General features: G+C 43.6%; 1 protein-coding gene across 2 annotated transcripts in view; it reads left to right on the top strand.

Annotated features, from left to right (window-relative positions):
• The window catches only part of LOC137437949 (E3 ubiquitin-protein ligase rnf8), a 32,170-nt gene extending 16,822 nt beyond the window's left edge, over window positions 1-15,348 (top strand). For both annotated transcript variants that reach the window (XM_068132732.2, XM_068132733.2), the window contains 2 exons: window positions 9,873-10,086; window positions 14,543-15,348. In XM_068132732.2, coding sequence (XP_067988833.1) covers window positions 9,873-10,086; window positions 14,543-15,270 — 942 coding nt within the window. In that variant the 3' untranslated portion in view covers window positions 15,271-15,348. The remainder of the gene's footprint in view (window positions 1-9,872; window positions 10,087-14,542) is intronic.
• Window positions 15,349-22,287: the final 6,939 nt, after the last annotated feature.

Here is a 22,287-nt window from a genome sequence, read left to right as displayed (position 1 = left end):
TTGTGATGCAAAGATGAACTGCTTAGATGTGGAGGCCAGAGGTCATGTTAGGTAAAAATGTGATACTAGAGAACAGCTGAAGGAATTTAAATCAAACTTGGTACAATTTTGTATAATGATGTAATAATAAATCGTTGTGGACCCAGATGGAATTAAAGGAAGATGGAAGAGATATATGGAAATGCTGTTGAATGCAGAGAATGAATGGGATGGCAACATAGGGAGTAACCCAGTTTTAGGACCGGCAGAGAAGATAACTGAGAAGGAAGTTGTGGAAGCGATAAAAGCAATGAAGTGTAGAAAAGCGGGAGGGTCGACGGGAGTTGTGGGAGATATGTTGAAGGCAGCAGGAAGTTGGGGTGTGAAGAGAATGACAGAGATCTGTAATCTGGTGGTGAAAGAAGGCCGCATTCCAGTGGATTGGGAACTGAGTACCCTCGTCCCTCTATACAAGGGGAAAGGTGACCCTCTGGACGGTGGCTCGTATCGAGCGATAAAGTTATTGCAGCATGGAATGAAGGTATTGGAAAGGGTGTTGGAGAGGAGGATAAGGAAGAAAGTGAAGATCGACGAAATGCAGTTTGGATTTATGCCAGGAAGAGGAACGATAGACACGCTTTTTATTGTAAGGCAGTTGCAGGAGAAGTACATGGAGAAGAGGAAGAAGTTGTTTCTTGGGTTTGTTGATCTGGAGAAAGCATTCGATGGGGTTCCACGCGAAGTAGTGACATGGGCATTGGGGAAGTTAGGAGTGGAGGAATGGTTGATCAGAGTAGTGATAGCAATGTATGAAAGAGCACGCACAGCTGTAAGGATGGGAACAGTGGTGAGTTTGAGGTGAAGGTGGGAGTGCATCAGGGGTCGGTACTAAGTCCACTACTATTTGTAGCTATGATGGAGGTTCTAGCTCGGACTGTAAAGGAGGGTTTACCATGGGAGGTGTTGTGTGCAGATGATATGGTGTTGATTGCGGAAAGTATGGATGGACTGAAGGAGAAGATGAACAAGTGGAAGGAATGTATGGAGGCAAACGGTCTGAAGGTGAATATCGGAAAGACGAAGGTGATGGCAAGTGGTAAAGCATGTGGTGAGGTGGAAAGAACTGGGAAGTGGCCATGTGCTGTGTGCAGGAAGGGTGGCGGAGTGAACTCCATTCAATGTACAATGTGCGCTGAGTGGGTTCATCAAAAATGTCATGGTCTGAGAGGGTCATTAACCAGTGTGGCAGCTACATTCAAGTGTAAGGTGTGCACAGGGGGAGCTGCAGATGGAGGAAATGTTGAGTTGGATCTTGGAGATGGTGTGAAGCTGGAAGGTGTGAAAACATTTTGCTACCTAGGAGACATGCTGAATGGAGAAGGTGGATCTGACTCGGGAAACGGTTGCTGGAGTGAGATGTGCATGGAAGAAGTTTCGGGAACTGAGTGGCGTGCTGACGAGGAGGGGAGTGTCGATAAAGCTGAAGGGAAAGGTGTGTGCTGCATGTGTGAGAAGTGTTACGATTGTTGGGAGCGAGACATGGGTAATGAACGTAGAGCAGTAACAAAGGCTGGAAAGGGTGGAAATGCGAATGGTTTGGTGGATGTGTGGAGTATCGTTGAGAGAGAGGAAGACAAATGATGAATTGCAAAAGATGATGGGAATAGAGCCTGTGATGGATGCTGTGAAGAGAAACAGGTTGAGATGGTTTGGTCATGTGTTGAGGAAGGATGAAAGTGACTGGTTGAGAAGAGTGAAGGAAATGAATGTAAAAGGAAGTAGAGGCCTGGGAAGACCGAGAAAGAATTGGCTAAAGGTGGTGGAAGAATTGCAGGCAAGGGGGTTAACAAGGAGAGATGCAGAAAATAGGGCAAGATGGAGAAGATTGTCATGGGGACCGCAAGGCTAACCCCCGCTCTAGCAGAGAAAATGGCCTTAAAATGCATGTTGTTGTTGTTGTTGTTGTTGTTGTTGTGTGTTTGTCGTTAAGGCAAGATTTGAAATGTTGGCTTGAATACTGACCCCAAGGAGTTGTTACATCATTGGACATTGATATTCTTCTCCATTCTCTCTCCCTAATCTCTCTCTCTCTCTCTCTCTCTCCCTCTCTCTCCTTCTCTCTCTCTCTCTCTCTCTCTCTCTCTCTCTCTCTCTCTCACACACACACACACACACACACACACACACACACACACACACACACTCGCCCTCTCTCACACTTATAAAAATTGTGAGAATCAATATGACCATGAAATCTCTCTCTCTGTTTATGATTCATTTAATGGAGGTTTTTTTTTTTTTTTCCTCCTTTTTAGCTCACCTGGAACGTAGTTCCGGGGAGCTTATGCGATGGCGCGTCGTCAGTCTGTCAGTCCGTAAACACTTGCAACTTCTCCGAAACCGCTGATGGTATTGTGATCAAACTTGGCACAAATTATATTTGGTATGTTGCAACTCAAGTTTGTTCACTGCACGAAGGAAATCGAAGTCTATGGAGGTTACGGGGGGGAGGGGTTGCTCCCCAAAATAGGTATTTCCTTTCTTGTCAGAAACTACACACGCAATTCCGATGAAACTTGACCACAACATTCATCACCCATGATGCATCAAAGTTTATTCACGGCATTAAAAAAAATCTGACCCTGAGGGGGTCCACTGGGGCTTTGTGCCTTCATCCCTCACCTTCAGGCCGCTTCAGACAAATTAAGCCCAGGTTTATTAATACAGTAGTATCGTTTCAGTCGTATCGTTTTTGTTATTCTTGGAATCTATGGAATCTATGGAATCTTGGAATCTTTGGAATCTATAATTCCAGTAATCTGTCTGTACGTTTGTACGTTTGTACGTCTGTACGTCTGTTTGTCTGTGACCGCTGTTTCTCGACAACCACGGGTCCGATATACTTTTAACTTGCCAGGTATATTGCTGGGGACCCGAGGATGTGCCTTTTCAAGGTTTCATATTAATCGGACAATTACTTACCGAGCTATGTCCAAAAAACGATTCAACCAATCAGAGAGCAGCGAACGATCGCGTGTGCCGAACGTGGAGGACACACTCTGCCTCGGATGGCACATTTGAGAGCGTATTCATTTATTTCACGTTTGCAAACTATGTTGGCGCTATGTTGGCGTTAAACGATGTTTTAAAACTAATAAAAACGAATTTGCGATTCATTCGCTTTCCTGCGCGTTTGTGTACGCGATGGCGATTTCTTTACCAAACTCCGGAAGCCGTTCGCTTTGGACCGAACCATTGCATGTAAATAGAGGGGGGGGGATTGTCACCACTCGCAAGCCGTTCGCTTTGGACCAAACCATTTCATGTAAATAGAGGGGGGGGATATAATTTTAGATATATATATATAGTACGGGCATGCCCTAGTAATAATAATGGTAATAATAATAATAATGTCGTAAATATCACCATAACACTTTAATCCCAATGTTGTGAATGCAAAGTTAATGGATTGAAGCGGTGTATGGTTCATGAATCGATGATAAGCGGTGTACTGTACTAACAAGCGTTACGCCTAGGTCCCCCGTCGGTGAAGTGATGTGAGTTGACAAAGTGGAAGACGCAGAAAACATGCGATGATATGATATTTCGCTCACAAGGTTCAGACATACATGGAGGCGGCCATCTTGGATTTTGACTTGGCGACCCAATTTTCAATGGCATTCTTCCTTATGCCTAGATACACCCACACACCAGATTAGAAGTTGGTACTTCGCTTATTTTTCAAGATATTCCGCTCACAAGATTCAGACATACATGGCGGCGGCCATCTTGGATTTTGACGTGGCGACCCAATTTACAATAGCGCTCTTCCTTATGCCGAGATACACCCACACACCAAATTAGAAGTTGGTGCTTCGCTTATTTTTCAAGATATTCATCTCACAAGGTTCAGACATACATGGCGGCGGCCATCTTGGATTTTGACGTGGCGACCCAATTTTAAACAGCCTTCTTGCTTGTGCCTAGATACACCCACACACCAGATTAGAAGTTGGTACTTCGCTTATTTTTCAAGATATTTCGCTCACAAGGTTCAGACATATATATGGTGGCGGCCATCTTGGATTTTGACGTGGCGACCCAATTTTCAATAGCCTTCTTCCTTATGCCGAGATACACCTACACACCAAATTAGAAGTTGGTACTTCGCTTATTTTTCAAGATATTCATCTCACAAGGTTCAGACGTACATGGCGGCGGCCATCTTGGATTTTGACGTGGCGACCCAATTTTAAACAGCCTTCTTCCTTGTGCCGAGATACACCCACACGCTAGATTAGAAGTTGGTACTACGCTTATTTTTCGAGATATTTCGCTCACAAGGTTCAGACATAAAAATGGTGGCGGCCATCTTGGATTTTGACGTGGCGACCCAATTTTCAATAGCGTTCTTCCTTATGCCGAGATACACCCACACACCAAATTAGAAGTTGGTATTTCGCTTATTTTTCAAGATATTCATCTCACAAGGTTCAGACATACATGGCGGCGGCCATCTTGGATTTTGACGTGGCGACCCAATTTTAAACAGCGTTGTTGCTTGTGCCTAGATACACCCACACACCAGATTAGAAGTTGGTACTTCGCTTATTTTTCAAGATATTTCGCTCACAAGGTTCAGACATATATATGGTGGCGGCCATCTTGTATTTTGACGTGGCGACCCAATTTTCAATCGCGTTCTTCCTTATGCCGAGATACACCCACACACCAAATTAGACGTTGGTACTTCATTTATTTTTCAAGATATTCATCTCACAAGGTTCAGACGTACATGGCGGTGGCCATCTTGGATTTTGACGTGGCGACCCAATTTTCAATAGCTTTCTTCCTTATGCCTAGATACACCCACACACCAGATTAGATGTTGGTACTTCGCTTATTGTTCAAGATATTCATCTCACAAGGTTCAGACATACATGGCATCAGACATACATGGCGGCCGCCATCTTGGATTTTGACGTGGGTTGCACCCACACACCAAATTTGAATGCGGTCCTTCGCTTACGCACGCACGCAAACACGCCCGCACGCACGCAAACACGCCCGCACGCACGCACGCACGGACGGACGGACACACGGACGGAGGGGAAAGCCATAGTCCCCCTTTCGCTACGCTGTGCGACGGGGGACAATAACCGCGGAAGTAAGGAATTAGCCTCGGCTTTTTTGTCGTAATATTTTCGTAATAATGATAACGTAAATGTAATCGTAACATTAATCCCTTGGTGGTGACTTCAAAGTTACTGGAGGTTAAAATACATCATCTTCTATATATTAAAGTAGCGGCAGTTTTGTGTCCGTCCGTCACGCTACGTCATTACGTATTTTTTAACTGACTAAAAAAACTTTAAATGGACTAAAATACTTCAAATGCACCTATTATAGTTCACTAAGATATACATCACAACAAACATATGCTATATGTAAAAATACCAGGCTCATAATCTATTGCTCCAGTATGAATGAATGAATGATCGTTTTTTAAGGCCTTTTCCCCCGCTAGGGTGGGGGTTAGCCTTGCGGGCCCCATGACAATCATGATTCCCTGTTTGTGGCAATGTTTTTATGGCCGGATGCCCTTCCTGACGCCAACCCTTAGTCGCCTCTTGTGATGCGCAGGGACACGGTGTACCTATTCTAAATCGGGGTACACACCGGGATCATATATAATATATAATCGGGGTACACACCGGCTCCAATAATTATAATATATCATAATGTATGGTAAAAAAAAATACCTCTTCTGGACTTGGTTATGACTAACTTCCCTGCAAATGTCTGCTGCTCTTCTTCTGCTCCAATCGGTTCTTCTGATAATTTGCTTGTTAAAGTGGACATCTCTCTGGCCATTCTCAGAGAGCCTCCTCAGCGCCGACGAGTCTGGCATATCACTCAGGCCGACTGGCACGGTCTGCAAGCAGCCATCAATCATCTGGACTGGTCTCCCATCTCTACTGCCTCTGACATGAACTCTTCCTGGGAATTCTTCCAAGGTAAATTGCTCTTTCTCATGCACAGATTTATCCCATCTCGTCTTCAGTTGTCATACCCTTCCTCCCGTCCATGGTACACTGAAGCTTGTGGTGAGGCAGTTGCCATGAAACAACTTGCCTTCGCCTCTTGGAAGGCTGATCCAACTGAAATCAATCTCAGTTCCTTTCACAAAGCTCGGAACAAGTGTGTGTCTGCCCTCAGGAGAGCCAGGAAACAATATCTCTCTACTCTCAAGACTGAACTCTCAAACCTGTCTCCCTCCTCCAAATCCTGGTGGCGTCTGGTCAAATCTGTTTCTGGTGTTTGTTCCCCTTCCATCCCCTCCCTTACCTCAAATGGCTGCACAGCTTACACTGCACGTGAAAAAGCCGAATGCCTCAACTCTGTGTTTGCCTCAAAATCTTGTGTCCCGAACCCATCTCTCTCTGTACCCACCTTACCCAATCGATCCCAGCTGCTCCTCGACTCTGTGTCCTTCTCTCCTGACAAGGTGGAGAAGTTTTTGTCAAACCTTGACTCTGATTCTGCAAATGGACGAGAGGCATCAGCCCAGGGGTCCTAAAATCCTGCTCTTCCGCTCTGTCTCACCCTCTGTCTGTTCTCTTCACCCTCTCTTTTGCTGAAGGTCATCTGCCATCTACTTGGAAATCAGCCAACATTACCGTTTTACACAAAAAAGATGCTAGAACAGATCCTTGCAACTACAGACCAATCAGCCTGCTCCCAATAATGAGCAAGGTCATGGAATCAATCATCGATTCTGACATCAAATCCTTCCTTTTCTCCAATGGCTTGATCTCGGATCATCAATTTGGATTCAGACCAGGTCATTTTACTCTGGACATGCTGCTTCTGCTGTCTCAACAATGGATGGAGGTCCTCAATGCCAAACAGGAAATCAGAGCTGTCTCCCTTGACATATCATGTGCCTTTGATATGGTCTGGCAACGCGCCCTGCTCACCAAACTCTCCTCTTATGGTATCCATGGAAACCTCCACGCATGGCTTGTGGACTACCTCACCGGTCAACATGTGGCCCTGAATGGAATTCCCTCATCTACCCTTCCTGTTCAGGCTGGAGTTCCCCAAGGCAGTTTTCTGAGCCCTGTGCTTTTTCTGGGCTTCATTAATGATCTCTCCGACTCTGGAAAATCCTCTCTATCTCTTTGCTGATGACTCCACTTTCTGCTGCTCCATATCTCAACCCTCAGATCGGCATTCTGCAGCCTCTTCACTCTCTGCAGACCTGGACAAAATCACAAACTGGTCAAACAAGTGGAACATGTCTTTCGATCCTGACAAATCTCACACTCTCACTTTGTCATCCGAAAAGACCGTCTGGACAACCCTCCCATCTACTTTCTGAACAATCCTCTTGAAGACGTTCTGTCACTCAAACTCAAGCTAAAAAAAACGTTCAAAAATAGAAGAGTTGGCTCGTACCAAGTTGACTGCACAGGGTAAGTATTCTCGGAATACCATCTCGTCTAGTTTGTTTGTTTAAAGTCTTATGATTACGTTAGTATGATTCGGCATGCTGCCCCGTCTTTTATCAACCATTGAAATTGGTTTAAAATACCATGATACTGTTTCAAATACCTTTAGTCAGTGTGGTATACTGCTTTATTCTACCAGATGAGCGCCCAGGGGTATTGCCCCTATTTTAAATTAATGATCCCATGCAAATTGTTAATCCAGTCGATGTTGTGCAAAAGATGTAAAAACATATTGTTACGGTGCTGAGACCTGTCACCCCGCGTCAAATGCACCCAACATACAGTGTTCTCGAGTTAGTTATTTCATAATTACATGTTGCAGACAGGTCCTCCCCCATCATCCGCTTACTTTTCAACTACAGAGCAGCAGCTCCCTCCAACTGTGCCACAAGCTCTGCCATCAACCAAGCCTTGTTTCGCTCTACAAAATATGTTTCAAGCCTTGATGTCTTCATTTTGTCAGGGACAATGACCCACCAGGAAACCTCCTTGGAAGGAAGCTCAACCTACTTTCTGTAGAACATGTTATCATATGATGCCAAGGTCTGCTAGTGTGCCCAATAGGCCTTCACTTGGCCACTCAAAGGTACAACCACTTCCCTTTGAGTGTTTCACCCACTTTTAACCAATCTCTGACTTCACCCAACAGCAAATCTTCCTGTTGGGCCATGCTTCATTTCAAATCGCCAAATTCCTTCCTCATCAGTGGTTAGTGGCAATTTGTTTTTAAAATTGTAGATGCGTGGACACAGACGTCATACACATCATTTGAATTTCCTTTGTTTTCCTGTCACGCGCATAATATGCAGTCATCGCCCAGACAGGGGCGTCAAGAGGGAGCATCAGCATTACCATGGTTTTTACCAGCACAATGTTCGACTCTAATATCGTACTTTACAGCGGCAATCTCTCCGACCACCTTGCAATTTGGCCGTCTGGCTCCTTGAACTGAAAAAGCCATTGCAAGGTGGAATGTTGTGGTCCCACCACAAATTGTCCCCCATAAATGTGGGAGTGGAAATGAATTAACGCAGACAGCATGACCAATAAATCTTTCCTACTTACGTTTGGGCGTGGTCATAGCCCGACTGTAAGATGCGATCACATGCTCGTCTCCCTGTTGTAGCTGTGACAAGACTATGCCCAAACTTCCTGGCTTGCATCAGTGTCCAGTATGAATTTTGCACCATCGAGAGGGTCGGCTAAAATTGGTGCAGTTGTCAGACGCTGCTTTAACTTTTGGAATGCCTCACCGTATTTGGAAGTCCAAATTTATTTCACCCTTTTTTCTCAGCTTATGCAGGCGTCGTGTAATTTCAGCAAACTTTTCCACAACGTGCTGAAAGTGGGAGCAAAGCTCCAGAAAACACTGTACGTCTTTTCCAGTTATGGATGTGGGCCTTTCCTCCAGCCTTTCACTCTGACAGGGTCATTTGCCACACCGTCAATGCCAATTGTGTCCCAAGTAAGTTACTTCTTTTCTAAACAAATTGCACTTACCTTGTTTCAATTCTAACCCGGCTTTTCTTAATCTCTCAAATAATTCTTTTGAATTTTCAACATCCTTGCTGAAATTTTGTACATGCGCAAGCATGTCATCCAATAAACAAACAGGTTTGTCCTGGTATGCCCATTAATATTCATTCCATGAATCACTCAAAAGTAACAGGGGCATTGTAGCAAATTGGAGTGGGAAACTTACTATTTTTAAGGACATCATGATGGACACAAACAACAGGCACGAATAACTAATGTAACATTTTAAATAAGGTGGTGTAAGGGATAGATAACCCGTCAACGGTGGTAAACTTCCGGGATTAATTTTATATACGACTTTAAATGTCCTTATTTTATTTCAATTGAATTATATACTTGAACACTAGAACACAACTCACCTTCTTAACGCTTCCAAAAACCTCTAGTTTTGCAGTAATTGGAATGTTAAATAAGGTGTGTATAAGACTGAATAAAAGGCTCAAAGCTTCCAGATGTTTTTATACAACCTTTTACATTCATTATTTTATTCCAATTGAATTGTATACTTGAACACTGCGGAGTAAGGTGTTCTATGAACCCTATAGGCCTTTTTGATTCTAAGGTCAGTGTTGGCAATGAATTTAGGCACATTTCCTTCTCTTTCTCGTCCTTCCTTTTACAGCCAGTATACCTTGCTCATTACTTTCCGATTACAGTATTGAATTAATATTTGGTACTGTGCTGTGAATCTATATTGGACTATTATGTCATCTGCATAATAACATCTTTCACTTTGTCAAATACATTCAAATATCATTTTGATGTTTAAAAATGACTAGAATATACTTTATAGTGTCGATCTCTTTCTAGGACATGTCTGACTTGCACCTTCGTTTTTCACAGGCTATGACCTTGAATTGTTCACACACCTTCTGCAGTCACTGTATCAATGAGTGGAGGAAACGAAAGGCCGAATGTCCTGTGTGCCGTGCAGCAATGAGTACATGCACACCCTCACTTGCCATCAACTTGTGTGTCGAGCACATAGTGCAAGAAAGGGACGAGGACATTCAACGGCACCGACGAGAACTGCTCGCTGCCAGGACTAGAGATGAAGGTGTGTGCCCTGGATTTTTAATTTTTTACGACATTTCTTATTTTGACAAGATGTCAAAAACCATGCATCTGTTAACAAAGCATTAGCCAATACACATCACACAACATAGTTTGTGCATTCTGGAAATGAATAAGCCTACATCCCCGAATCTAAAAAGCTGCCATTTAAAAAGATAGCCTTGAAAGCATACGTCCATACGTGCGTACGTGTGGCGTACGTGTCTGCATTTTTAAAATTCATTTTCTTGGCAACCGTTTGTACGATTGACACAAAATTTTACCATAGGAGCGCCTCCGCCTGCCAAATAATTTTTATTCAGAATTATGACGTCATAGGTCACGTGGTACGGACGCCATCTTGGAAAAACGTTGCACCTCCATATCTCCCAAACCGCTCAATGGAAGAAAATTTAAACATAGCTCATTGTCAAGTACTCCCCATGGGGAATAAGATATGTTCATGATGATATCATAATTAAGGTACCAATTAAGGTACCAATATAATTTGACAAGTACAATGCTTATCCGATCATTATGAATTTTTTTTCTCAGCAACTGTTGTCTGATGGACAGGAGATTTTCCTCCTAGGAGCACCTCCTCTGGTAAAATATTTTAATGATAATCATGATGTCACAGGTCATGTGGTACAGGCGCCCTCTTGTAAAAAACGAAAAACGTTGCACCTCTATATCTCCAAAACCGCTCTATGGAAAAAATGTAAACGTGGCTCATTGTAAAGAACTCCATATGGGGATTTTTTTGAATTTTTTTTTATACATGGTCGTACATGGTAAGAGCTAACATTGATCACAAAAAAGACAAACTGACACATTAAACATAAAACATATGATAAAGGGAGCGGGAGAACAAGATGGAGAGCAGGGACATTGGGAGATCTGTAGGAGGGAGAGGGCTTGAGGTGGGAGGAGGCATGGGAAGGGGGTGGGAGGGGGGGGTGGGAGAGTTAAATAAAACACGTGGACACTGCTCGGACTAACCAATAAGAAGTCGGTATTTCAAAAAAGTGGATCTGGGGTGAATTAACGAGGGTAGAAAAGATCAAGGTTTTAGATGGGGGAAGATAAGAGATGGTGGTGGACAGCCGTTTTAAAGACCTGGAGGGAGGAGTGGGATTGAAGAGAGTGAGGGAGTTTGTTCCAGAGGCAGGAGAAAAGAGGAATGAAAGAGTGAAGGTGAATAGAGAATCTTGATTTTAGCAGTTTAACCATAAGAGGGTTGCTGGCAGATCTTGTGCGACCTGTAGGAATATTTGGGGGACAGACCACAGAGAGAGCTGGGGGAGCAAGGCCGGAGAGGAGTCGGTAGAAGACAGAAAGACCACCAACCTGCCTGCGGTGAGTGAGTGAAAGGCCCTCGGAGTTAGCTTCATCGCGGGAGACTCCAATGATTCTGAAAGCTTTGATTTCAACAGCGTGAAGCCGAGCTATGTGTGAGGCAGGAGCACCGGCCCAGAGGGGAGAACAGTAGGATACCCAGTCGGCAACGACGGAGGATACCCAGTCGGCAACTGGCTTTGGAGGCGAGCTTGGAAATGTGGTTTTCCCAGGAAAGATCATGGCAGATAGTGAGACCCAAAAGCTTGAGTGACAGAACTTCTTGAAGAGGATTGTTGAGAAAGTAGATTGGAGGGTTGTCCAGTCGGTCTTTTCGGAGAGACATAGTGAGAGTGTGAGATTTGTCAGGATTGAAAGACATGTCTGCTTGTTTGACCAGTCTGTGATTTTGTCCAGGTCTGCAGAGAGTGAGGAGGCTGCAGACTGCCGATCTGAGGGATGAGGTATGGAGCGGCAGAGAGTGGAGTCATCAACAAAGGGATGTGGAGGATTTTCCAGAGTGTCGGAGCGATCATTGATGAAGACCAGAAAAAGCACAGGGCCCAGAACACTGCCTTGGGGAACTCCAGCCTGAACAGGAAGGGGAGATGAGAGAAAACCATTGAGGGCCACACGTTGACAAGCATCTTTTTTTGCACCTCTTTTGTGTAAAGCAGTAATGTTGGCTGATTTCCAAGCAGATGGCAGATGACCTTGAGCAAAAGAGAGGGTGAAGAGAACAGAGAAAGGGTGAGATAGAGCGGCAGAGCAGGATTTTATGACCCGTGGGCTGATGCCGTCTGGTCCAGTTGCAGAATCAGTCGAGGATTGACAAAGACTTTACCTTGTCAGGAGAGGACACAGAGTCCAGGAGCAGCTGGGTATGATGACGTCATTGGTGCGATAATTATGATGTCATAATTAGACAGGGAGAATGCTTAATCTGATCAGTTTGAAATTTATTGAGCATGATCTATGCAACAATTATATTGGAGAATATAAAGTTATGATGTCATCGCTCACGTGGTCTGGCAGCCATATTGGATCAAAGAAAAAGAAAAAAACATTCAAAAACAGAAGAGTTGGCTCGCACCAAGTTGACTGTGCAGGGTAAGTATTCTATGAATACCATCTAGTTAACAAAGAAACAAAACAAACTAAACTAAACTAAAACATGCAAGTTTTATGCAAGCCGTTTTACTAATCTAGTGAGATTGTTGCTGCTGTTTTCGTGCAATCAGAATGTGGAATCGTGTGAAATATATATATTTCTATTTAAATATATATTTATTATATATTTAAGGTTGATATTTCATTGAATTTATTACAATTTATTATTATAATTTATTACGAGCCCCCCAGATTTTGGTCCCCATACCCCCAAGGGGTATGTATACCCCAGGTTAAGAACCCCAGGGTTAGATGATGTGTTGCTGCCATGCTAAGAGCTGCACAGAAACCTGCAGCACTCATCAAATGTTACATCATACTGTACTGTGCCTTGTCTTCAAAAAATTGGAAACAGTAACTGTAGTTATTGGTGTTCTTTTATTTGAAAGCATTTTAGAAGAAACTGTAATCATGTGCATTCGTGTTCGTTAAATTGTCTAATTTTTCTTTATGAACCACAAACGGCCGGAAATTTTTCCCATTGAAACAATGTCCCGACATTCGCAAATTCGATATTTGTGGCATTTTTCAAAAACGCATCCCTCGCGAATGTTGGCGTTCTTCAGCACTCAAAGTAAGAGCATGTGTATTATAAAGGTGGTGGTGGCAATGGTTCATATGCAGCCTGTGGCTGCCTGGCTGCATGGTTTTGTGGGGGTGCGGCTGTAAAGCTAATGCAATGCCTCCCATTACCAGTCAGCTGGTACTTGTTTTTCCGGTCTTGGAAGAATGACAGGCTGAGTGAAAGATGATATTATGCGTTGCATCATTTTTGAATGGCGCCATATGCGCGTTAAATGCGCGTTTCCCAATCGGCCCTTTACCGGATTTTTATAGCCAATTCACTTGCACTTAATGACGAAGTCCCTTACCTCAAATGACCACGCACAGATTTTTATGAACAAAAGGTTTATTACCACCATGAGTGTGGTAGAGAGGTGGAGAGAGAAAGAAAGAGAGAGAGAGAGACACGAGACAAAACTGAGGTAACAGATCTACCATATAAAACACAATGTCAGTTTGTGTGTTTGTTCAGATGTCTGTTCCCCTTCATAAGGGTGGGTTTTAAAGACCAATCTTTTAACACGAATGTGTGTTCACTACGGTCTATTTTTGAGGATAAAACAAACTCGAAAAACATTTTCCATAAAAAAATAATTACTGTATGTCTCTTCTATTGGAATTGTTGATGGTGGCTTGCAAACCGTGCCTCAAGGGCGGTGTAAGAAGCTTTAAAAAAAAAAATACAATACAAGGCACAGGGAGGTGAAATTCGCTGCACCGGATGTGGAACACTCTCAGTAAAATGAGTGTTCATTTACATCCATAGGATGTCTCATAAATAAAGAAGATGTGAGTACACCTGACACTAGGCCGAAGCGTTAGACTTTGGCATGCTTACAAGACGTCTCGACGTCAGAGTGCCGTTCTTGTTTGGATTTGACCCCCAGTTTAATGCCCCATGGAGTGGGCACTAAGGGTCACAGGGGTAAGGTCAAAAAGGGGATCATTTTTTACTCAAAAGTTGATATCGAGTCATTCCCTGTGGAACGTTTTGCCATCTTTAACCCTTTGAGTACGGGATTTTTTTTGATAAAAATACCCCCGGTACAGGGTTAATTTGGCATTTTGGTACGGGTATGCAACCACGTACTGACGATCTATTTAAGTCGATGACGTGTAGTAACGTCATCCGTACACACAACGTTTTCGCAGGTTGCGGCACTGGACGTCATCCGTACTCAAAGGGTTAAACTTTGTTTTAGGTGGGAAGCGTTAAGATTTGCAATGGCATTCCATTGACTTCACTTTTTAATTTTCCTGGAAAAAAAAAAGTTTTGATGTTTTCACTTTAATGAGACAGCAATGTAGAGTCAGTCCATTGCTGCTTAATGTTTTATCTAAAACTCATCACTAAAGTGATTTTTTTTGTCTCTTTTTTTTTTATCCAGAAGATCAACGAAATATTTCTGGGGAAAGCAGCAGACACCGCACCGCGAGTTGGAGACCACGGAGTATGGAGCAGCAGCCAAACAGAAATAACCATAGGAGGAGTGCAATAAGCAGAAGGACCAACCAGAGTGGGAGAGGAAGAAATAGGGGTGGGAGCCAGACTAACTCGAGGGGGAGCAGGAGGGGAAGAAGAAACGGCAGAAATGAGAGTGAGAGAGGAAGTGATGGGAACAATGGGAACAGGAGCAGGAGCGACCGGAGTGGAAGCAGGAGTGACCGGAGTGGGAGCAGGGGTGACCTGAGCAGGAGGATGAGCAGTAGCACAAGCAATGGGAGTGGGAGCAGTAGTGATGGAAACAGGAGTCGTGGCAGGAACGACCAGAGCAGGATCAACCAGAGTTTGAATGATGGTAGTGAAAGCACAAACAGAGGTTACCGGAGTGGCAGCGCAAATTTAAGCGATCGTAGTGGGAGCGATACTGACGGCTTCATCAGAACGTGGACCCTGAATCGTGAGAACAGCAGTGACAATGGTAGTGGCAGAATCTCGATCAGGAGTGACCCCAATATAGTTTACACTGTAAACAGTAGCAGCAGCAGCAGCACCAGCAGCAGCAGCAGCAGCAGCAGCAGCAGTGATAGTAGCAGTATGAGCCTTATCAACAACTCAAGCATATCTTTCCAGCGCACCATTTCCTCATCCTCCAGCACTTGTAGTGACAACTAATGTGTGCACACTGTACAGTGTCTCGGATTTTAAGTCCTGTTGTGAAATAAAGCAGAAGCATAATATTTGCAGGTTTGATGTCTGACTATGGATCTTCTTTGTGTCCTGTTTTTTCAATAAGAACTATTTTTTTTCGAAAGCACGCTCAATAATCTTCTTCGGGCCATTTAATTAATATCTCTTCTTCCCCCTTCCTTTCTCCTCATCCACACAGGTTCCGACCTGTTACATCAAGGAAAGATTTAACTCAAACGGCGATTAATTTTTGAATTTCTATAAATATGCAGGGTCGATGAGTCCTTGGGGGGTTGTGGTAATACAAACCGAGACGGTTTCATGCTACATCAATGGTCGAAAGATCCGAGGGTTGCCAGAAATTAGACGAAGTTTCTCCAAAATGCCTGCGGTTAAAATAGGTACACCGTATCCCTGCGCATCGTAAGAGGCGACCAAGGGTTGGCGTCAGGAAGGGCATCCGGCCATAAAAACATTGCCTCAAACAGGGAACCATGATTGTCATGGGGCCCGCAGGGCTAACCCCCGCTCTAGCGGGGAAAATGGCCTTAAAACGATCATTCATTCATTCTTATGAAACAACAGAGATTGCTAGATCTTGTCGTTATCCTCCACGATTGAGAGAGGATTGCATCCCCTCGACTAAGCGGAAGAAACGGCCGTCGCTCAAAACTGGAAGACCATCCAGTACCACTCCCCCCTCCACAATCACCCATCAACTGTCACCCTAGCTAACAATACCCACGACCACACCACACCTCCCCCAAAGCACCACTCCCTCTTTCACTGAGGCGAGACATCAAAACGGCACAAACAGAGACACAAATGGCATCCTGGGAAAGTATGAAACTGGACAATTTTGTAACATACAGGACACAGGGTCAGCCTGCAAAGGTAGGACAAAGCATTTGGTCAATGGTGTCCGAGTGTGTCTGGGCGATGTAAGCGCTGACTGAGTCCGTGCCGCGTCGTGTTTGTGTCGTATTTCTTCCGGAGTAATTTAACTAATTTATCAATAGTCAATTGAATGGAAAAACAAAACCTACCAATCTGTCGTGAACATTCGACCAGCGTTTCATCTGCACTACAAACATAACACCGCCATCTTCCTCTTCACGAACACCATGTTAAAATCTGATTCGCTCGCATGCTAGAAGGTTCATAGCGAGAAGGCTCCACAATTTCCTCAAAGGCGTTTCCATCACAAATTTTGTCTCCAATAGCTTCTTCAAAATCCCACTGATCAATTTCAACATACTGAGAACCTGCAGCGTTGATAATGACGGTGGAATCACTATTGGAATCCGAGCTGAGAACACACAGTTTCTCGATGTACAGCCGCCATTTGGATCAAGGTGAGAACATTATGTGACTGTCGTGAAAGAATACTTCAAGACCTCTCCAAGATATGAGGCTTTATTGAAATCGATCTGGCGTCTACCTACATGAAAGGCAATCATCTCATTAGTCCTACAAAGCAAAGAAAACACAACAAGACATGTATAAAATGAACCAATCATTCTAAGACACTAATCAACAATCATAGACTCATCTTACCGACCAAGACGACCCAGAGCACATTGCAGTGGCAGTGTAACTTTCAGCTGGCCAAATACTTAACCCCCTCGCTCGGTAACCGTCTGCCCCTAATAGGCAGATCAGATTCTCCGCGCCTCCGATACTCTTTTCTTCATCGGTTTCACCACAGTGACATCACTGGCAAAATCAAAAATCAATAGTTTCGACACCCTCTGGCTATTTTCGACACTTTGTGATTGGCAAAAAAAAATTTTTTTAATATCCCCTTCAAATTGAACCATGATTAATGATTTTCAATGGTTTTTCGAAAAAAAAATTGCGGTTCAATTCCCCTTCAAGACAAAAAAGGCCAAAATTCCCCAAATGATAAACCTATAGGACATGGAGCTAAAAATGTTTTCTTTTTACAGAACATGTAAAATCGTATTTCTATATTTTTCCCATCAAGCACTAATTTCAAAACGATGCAAAAAATATGTAATCACTTAAAGTAATTTTCACCGGTATTAAAAGGCTTTTATCGGGCATGGCCAAAGCTGGGGTGTGATAGCTGCATACCGAACTACAGAGTGGCCACAAACTCTGCACGCAGTTAGAATTTAGTTAGAATTGATCTGTATGCTCCCCTCCATTCTCTGCACAAATTTGAATTTTTCTCCATGTTCTTCTGTATTTGTTGAAATTTTCTTCAAGTCTCTATCGGATAGCTCATTAACACATCCAGGCTTAAATGGCTTCAATCCCAGATCGTTTTTCATTATTTTTTGGACTTTTGAGGGTGGAATGCATAACTCAAGATATTTTTCGAGATTATTTCAGTGGTGATCTCGAGCAAGACGCTTCAATAATGTCCACATGGCGTTGACGTGATGCTGGACGACCAGTACGGTTTTAAATCAAGGACACTCCCTATTGAAAAAGCCTTCTTCTCCCATGCCCGCATCTTGTCGCATGTAGGATCTTGCTTGTCGAACCTCTTTGAAAATATTATCCTTATGTCTTCATACTTGCTCCTCGCATGCGGTCGTGAACCCAAACACAAGTAATCGGTCTCTCTTCTATTGTATGCTCACTGGTATCCATCATGCTGAAGCCATACCTGGAAAACAAATAAAACAAGCAAGAAGATGTCATGCAGACCACGATGCTTGCAAAATCCACCCCCCAACCCTCCACTTTGAAAAAAAAGGTTGCAATTGAACCAGCAAATTGTCCATTTAATAAAGATCAAAATTGACGATCTTGATCAAAGCTCCGGTCAATAGGAAGAAAAGTGACGATTTTTCAGATGGAAAATGATGATTTTGTAAGTTTGACCTTGAGTTGACCTTTTGACCTCAAAAATAGTTAGTTTCCCTATTTAATGACAATGTGCAAATGCTGTTCAATTTTCAAGTCAATCGAATGAAAATTGATGATTTTAGAAATATGGCCTATGTTGACCTTTTGGCCGATGTTCACCTAAAATATAATTCGTGGTTGTATTCAGTGACCAGATATGCAAATCCTCTTCAAATTTCAAGTCAATCGGATGAAAATTGAAGATTTTAGAAATTCGGCCGATGTTGACCTTTTAGAATTTCAAGTCAATCGGATGAAAATTGAGGATTTTAGAAATCTGGCCTACATTGACCTTTTGGCAGATACTTGCAAGATTTGGCAGATACGCAGAGCACGATACTTGCAAAATCCGCCACCGCACCCCCCCCCCCCCCCCCCCCCCCCGCTTCCAAAGGTTTCCATTAATACAGCAAATTGTCAATTTCATCGATTAAAATTGACGCTTTTGATCAAAGCTCAGGTCAATAGGATGAAAAGTGACAATTTTTCAGATGAAAAATGATGATTTTATGAGTTTGACCTTGAGGTGACCTTTGACCTTAAAAATAGTTGGTTTGCCAATTCAGTGAGGCACAACAAATGCTGTTCAATTAACAAGTCAATTTGATGAAAATTGATGATTTTTCAGATGAAAATTGATGATTTTGGAAGTTTGACCGTGAGTTGACCTTTTGACCTCAAAAATAGTTGGTTTCCCTATTTATTGACTCAATGTGCAAATGCTGTTCAGTTTTCAATTCAATCGGATGAAAATTGACGGGGTTTTTTCAGATAAAAATTGATGATTTTGGAAGTTTGAGCTTCAGTTGACCTTTTGACCTAAATCGTTGGTTTTCCAATTTAGTGACTCAATATACAAATGCTGTTCAATTTTAAAGTCAATCGGATTTAAAATGGCGATTTTAGAAATTTGACCTCCAGATGACCTTTGACCTCAAAATCAATAGGCTTCTCAATTGGGACGACCTATACAACTTGGTGAAGTTTCATGACGATCGGTTTGGAATTGTGACCTATAGGCCGGTGACAAACAAACAGACAGAATAACAAACGCAACCAACCAATATACTTGAAAAATCTTAACAAGAAGGTGTCAGGCCTGACAGGTATGACAAAAATCGAGAGAACCAATGATTGCATGATGAATTGATTGTGTAATTAAAATAAATAAATTAACAAGAAAACGTCATGCGTAGCACGATACTTGCAAAATACGCCCTCCCCAAAAAGTTTACCATTGATACAGCAAATTGGCCATTTCATGAAGATTTAAATTTACAATCTTGATCAAAGCTCGGGTCAACAGGATGAAAAGTGACGATTTTAGAAATTTGGCCCATGTTGACCTTTTGGCCTATGTTGACCTCAAGAACACTTGGTGGTTGAAGTCAGTGACCAGATATGCAAGTCCTCTTCAAATTTCAAGTCAATTGGATGAAAATTGAGGATTTTAGAAATTTGGCCCATGTTGACCTTTTGGCCTAAGTTGACCAAGAATACTTGGTGGTTGAATTCAGTGACCAGATATGCAAGTCCTCTTCAAATTTCAAGTCAATTGGATGAAAATTGAGGACTTTAGAAATTTGGCCTATGTTGATCTTTTGGCCTATGTTGACCTCAAATATACTTGGTGGTTGAATTCAGTGACCAATTATGCAAGTCCTCTTCAAATTTCAAGTCAATTGAAAGGATAGGCAATTGAATTGATAGGATAGGATAGGCAGCCGTGAGGAGAATGTCGCGCTGGTTGTGTGAAGACTGCAGTACCTCAGAGATCGCGTTGAGGAGATTTTCCCGCCCGCCTCGATCACCCGATATTTCACATCTCCTCAGGACTCTGCGCTTCGGGCCCCTCCATCCATCCGAAGCGCAGCTTGACTCAGCTGTGAGACGAGGCATCCTTGAGGATAATGGCGCGCTGGTTGTGTGAAGACTGCAGTACCTCAGAGATCGCGTTGAGGAGATTTTCCCGCCCGCCTCGATCACCCGATATTTCACATCTCCTCAGGACTCTGCGCTTCGGGCCCCTCCATCCATCCGAAGCGCAGCTTGACTCAGCTGTGAGACGAGGCATCCTTGAGGATAATGGCGCGCTGGTTGTGTGAAGACTGCAGTACCTCAGAGATCGCGTTGAGGAGATTTTCCCGCCCGCCTCGATCACCCGATATTTCACATCTCCTCAGGACTCTGCGCTTCGGGCCCCTCCATCCATCCGAAGCGCAGCTTGACTCAGCCGTGAGACGAGGCATCCTTGAGGATAATGGCGCGCTGATTGCCTGAAGACTGCAGTACCTCAGAGATCGCGTTGAGGAGATTTTCCCGCCTGTCTCGATCACCCGATATTTCACATCTCCTCAGGACTCTGCGCTTCGGGCCCCTCCACCCATCCGAAGCGCAGCTTGACTCAGCTGTGAGACGAGGCATCCTTGAGGATAATGGCGCGCTGGTTGCCTGAAGACTGCAGTACCTCAGAGATCGCGTTGAGGAGATTTTCCCGCCCGTCTCGATCACCCGATATTTCACATCTCCTCAGGACTCTCAGCTTCGGCCCCTCCATCCATCCGAAGCGCAGCTTGACTCGTTAACAGTTAAAATAAACCACGAACGGTTGACTTATTGTGCTTTCAATCGTTTCATGGCCAAATAATTGAGGTGATGAAGCTTGTCCCGAAACCTCGATATGTCAATGCGTTGGACATTTTGTCTCGGGAATGATATTATAACAATACAGGTGATGGACATGACACAAAGTCCCGTGTGGAATGCCGAACACAACAAGGTCCAGGTGATGGACATGACACAAAGTCCCGTGTGGAATGCCGAATACAACAAGGTCCAGATGCGAGACGGACTTTGAACCGTTTAATATCCAGATTTAGTGAATTATCTCATGTTTACAAAAAGTATTCACACACTGGAAGACGTGAAGGTTTGAAAAATTCTGGATGCTTCCAACCAGGTGAAGTCCGATTGGGTGGATCAGTGACGTGGCTGATGTTGCTCTGAACAATCTAAATGGCGATCATCACGTGGTACGAGCAAAGGTAGCTCTATAATACATTAATGACACGTGCTCATGTTAGCAGCACAGACAGGCATGACGTCGTTATATATGTTAACATAATGGTTACCTGCCCTGCCATCTCCTTCAACACTCCCGGATGTTTATCCGGCCCCAAAGCTTTATCTTCTTTCGTCAACTCCAGGAAACACACCAGGTAATGTGGAAAAACAACGGAATAACTCGTACGGGTCGACAGGATGTCCAGCTTAACGTCCATCCGAGGGACGGTGCACACACTGATGCATCTCCCTACCTGGGAAATACCTTGATTACAGTCTATAGCTCTGTCGGGATTCGAACCCAGGATTGAACAGGTTCGAGGCGCGTGTGCACATCTCCAGGCCATCCTATCAGCCCTTACCTGAGGTACTAAATAAAAAAACTTCTTTATTTAAATATACTAGGGGGCCCGTTGGTCCGTTGTACCAAATTTTCATTGGTCTTTACGGCCTTGTAGCATACCTGCCTTGTAGCATACCTGCCTTCCGAACTCATGAAGCTCTTTTGGGTTTGCACCTGTAAGTTTGAATTCGCTTTAATGCCCTTCTGTTTAGTCCCCTTGACCCACTCCTCCCTCTCACAGATGGATGAAAGGACCGATAACATATACTCCTCGTGGCGGTTTTAAACATCCACGTGGTTTTAAACAACATCCATGCGAACATCCACGTGGTTTAATCACCGACCTGTATGCAAATCACAGATGACCGTGGGGACCTATCACTTGACATGCGAACATACAATATGCACCTGACAAGTTAATGCATGTGATGAGGCCTATGTTGACCTTTTCGCCTATGTTGACCTCAAATATACTTGGTGGTTGAATCAGTCACCAGATATGCAAGTCCTCTTCAAATTTCAAGTCAATTGGATGAAAAATGAGGATTTTAGAAATTTGGCCTATGTTGATCTTTTGGCCTATGTTGAGCTTTTGGCCTATGTTGACCTCAAAAATACTTGGTGGTTGAATTCAGTGACCAGATATGCAAGTGGTCTTCAAATTTCAAGTCAATTGGATGAAAAATGAGGATTTTAGAAATTTGGCCTATGTTGAC

Source organism: Myxine glutinosa, chromosome 12, assembly GCF_964187855.1.
Source record: "Myxine glutinosa chromosome 12, kmMyxGlut1.1, whole genome shotgun sequence".
NCBI classification, from domain to species: Eukaryota; Metazoa; Chordata; class Myxini; order Myxiniformes; family Myxinidae; genus Myxine; species Myxine glutinosa.
The sequence above is the reverse complement of the archived record's forward strand: the minus strand, read 5'-3'. Positions and strand labels throughout refer to the sequence as shown.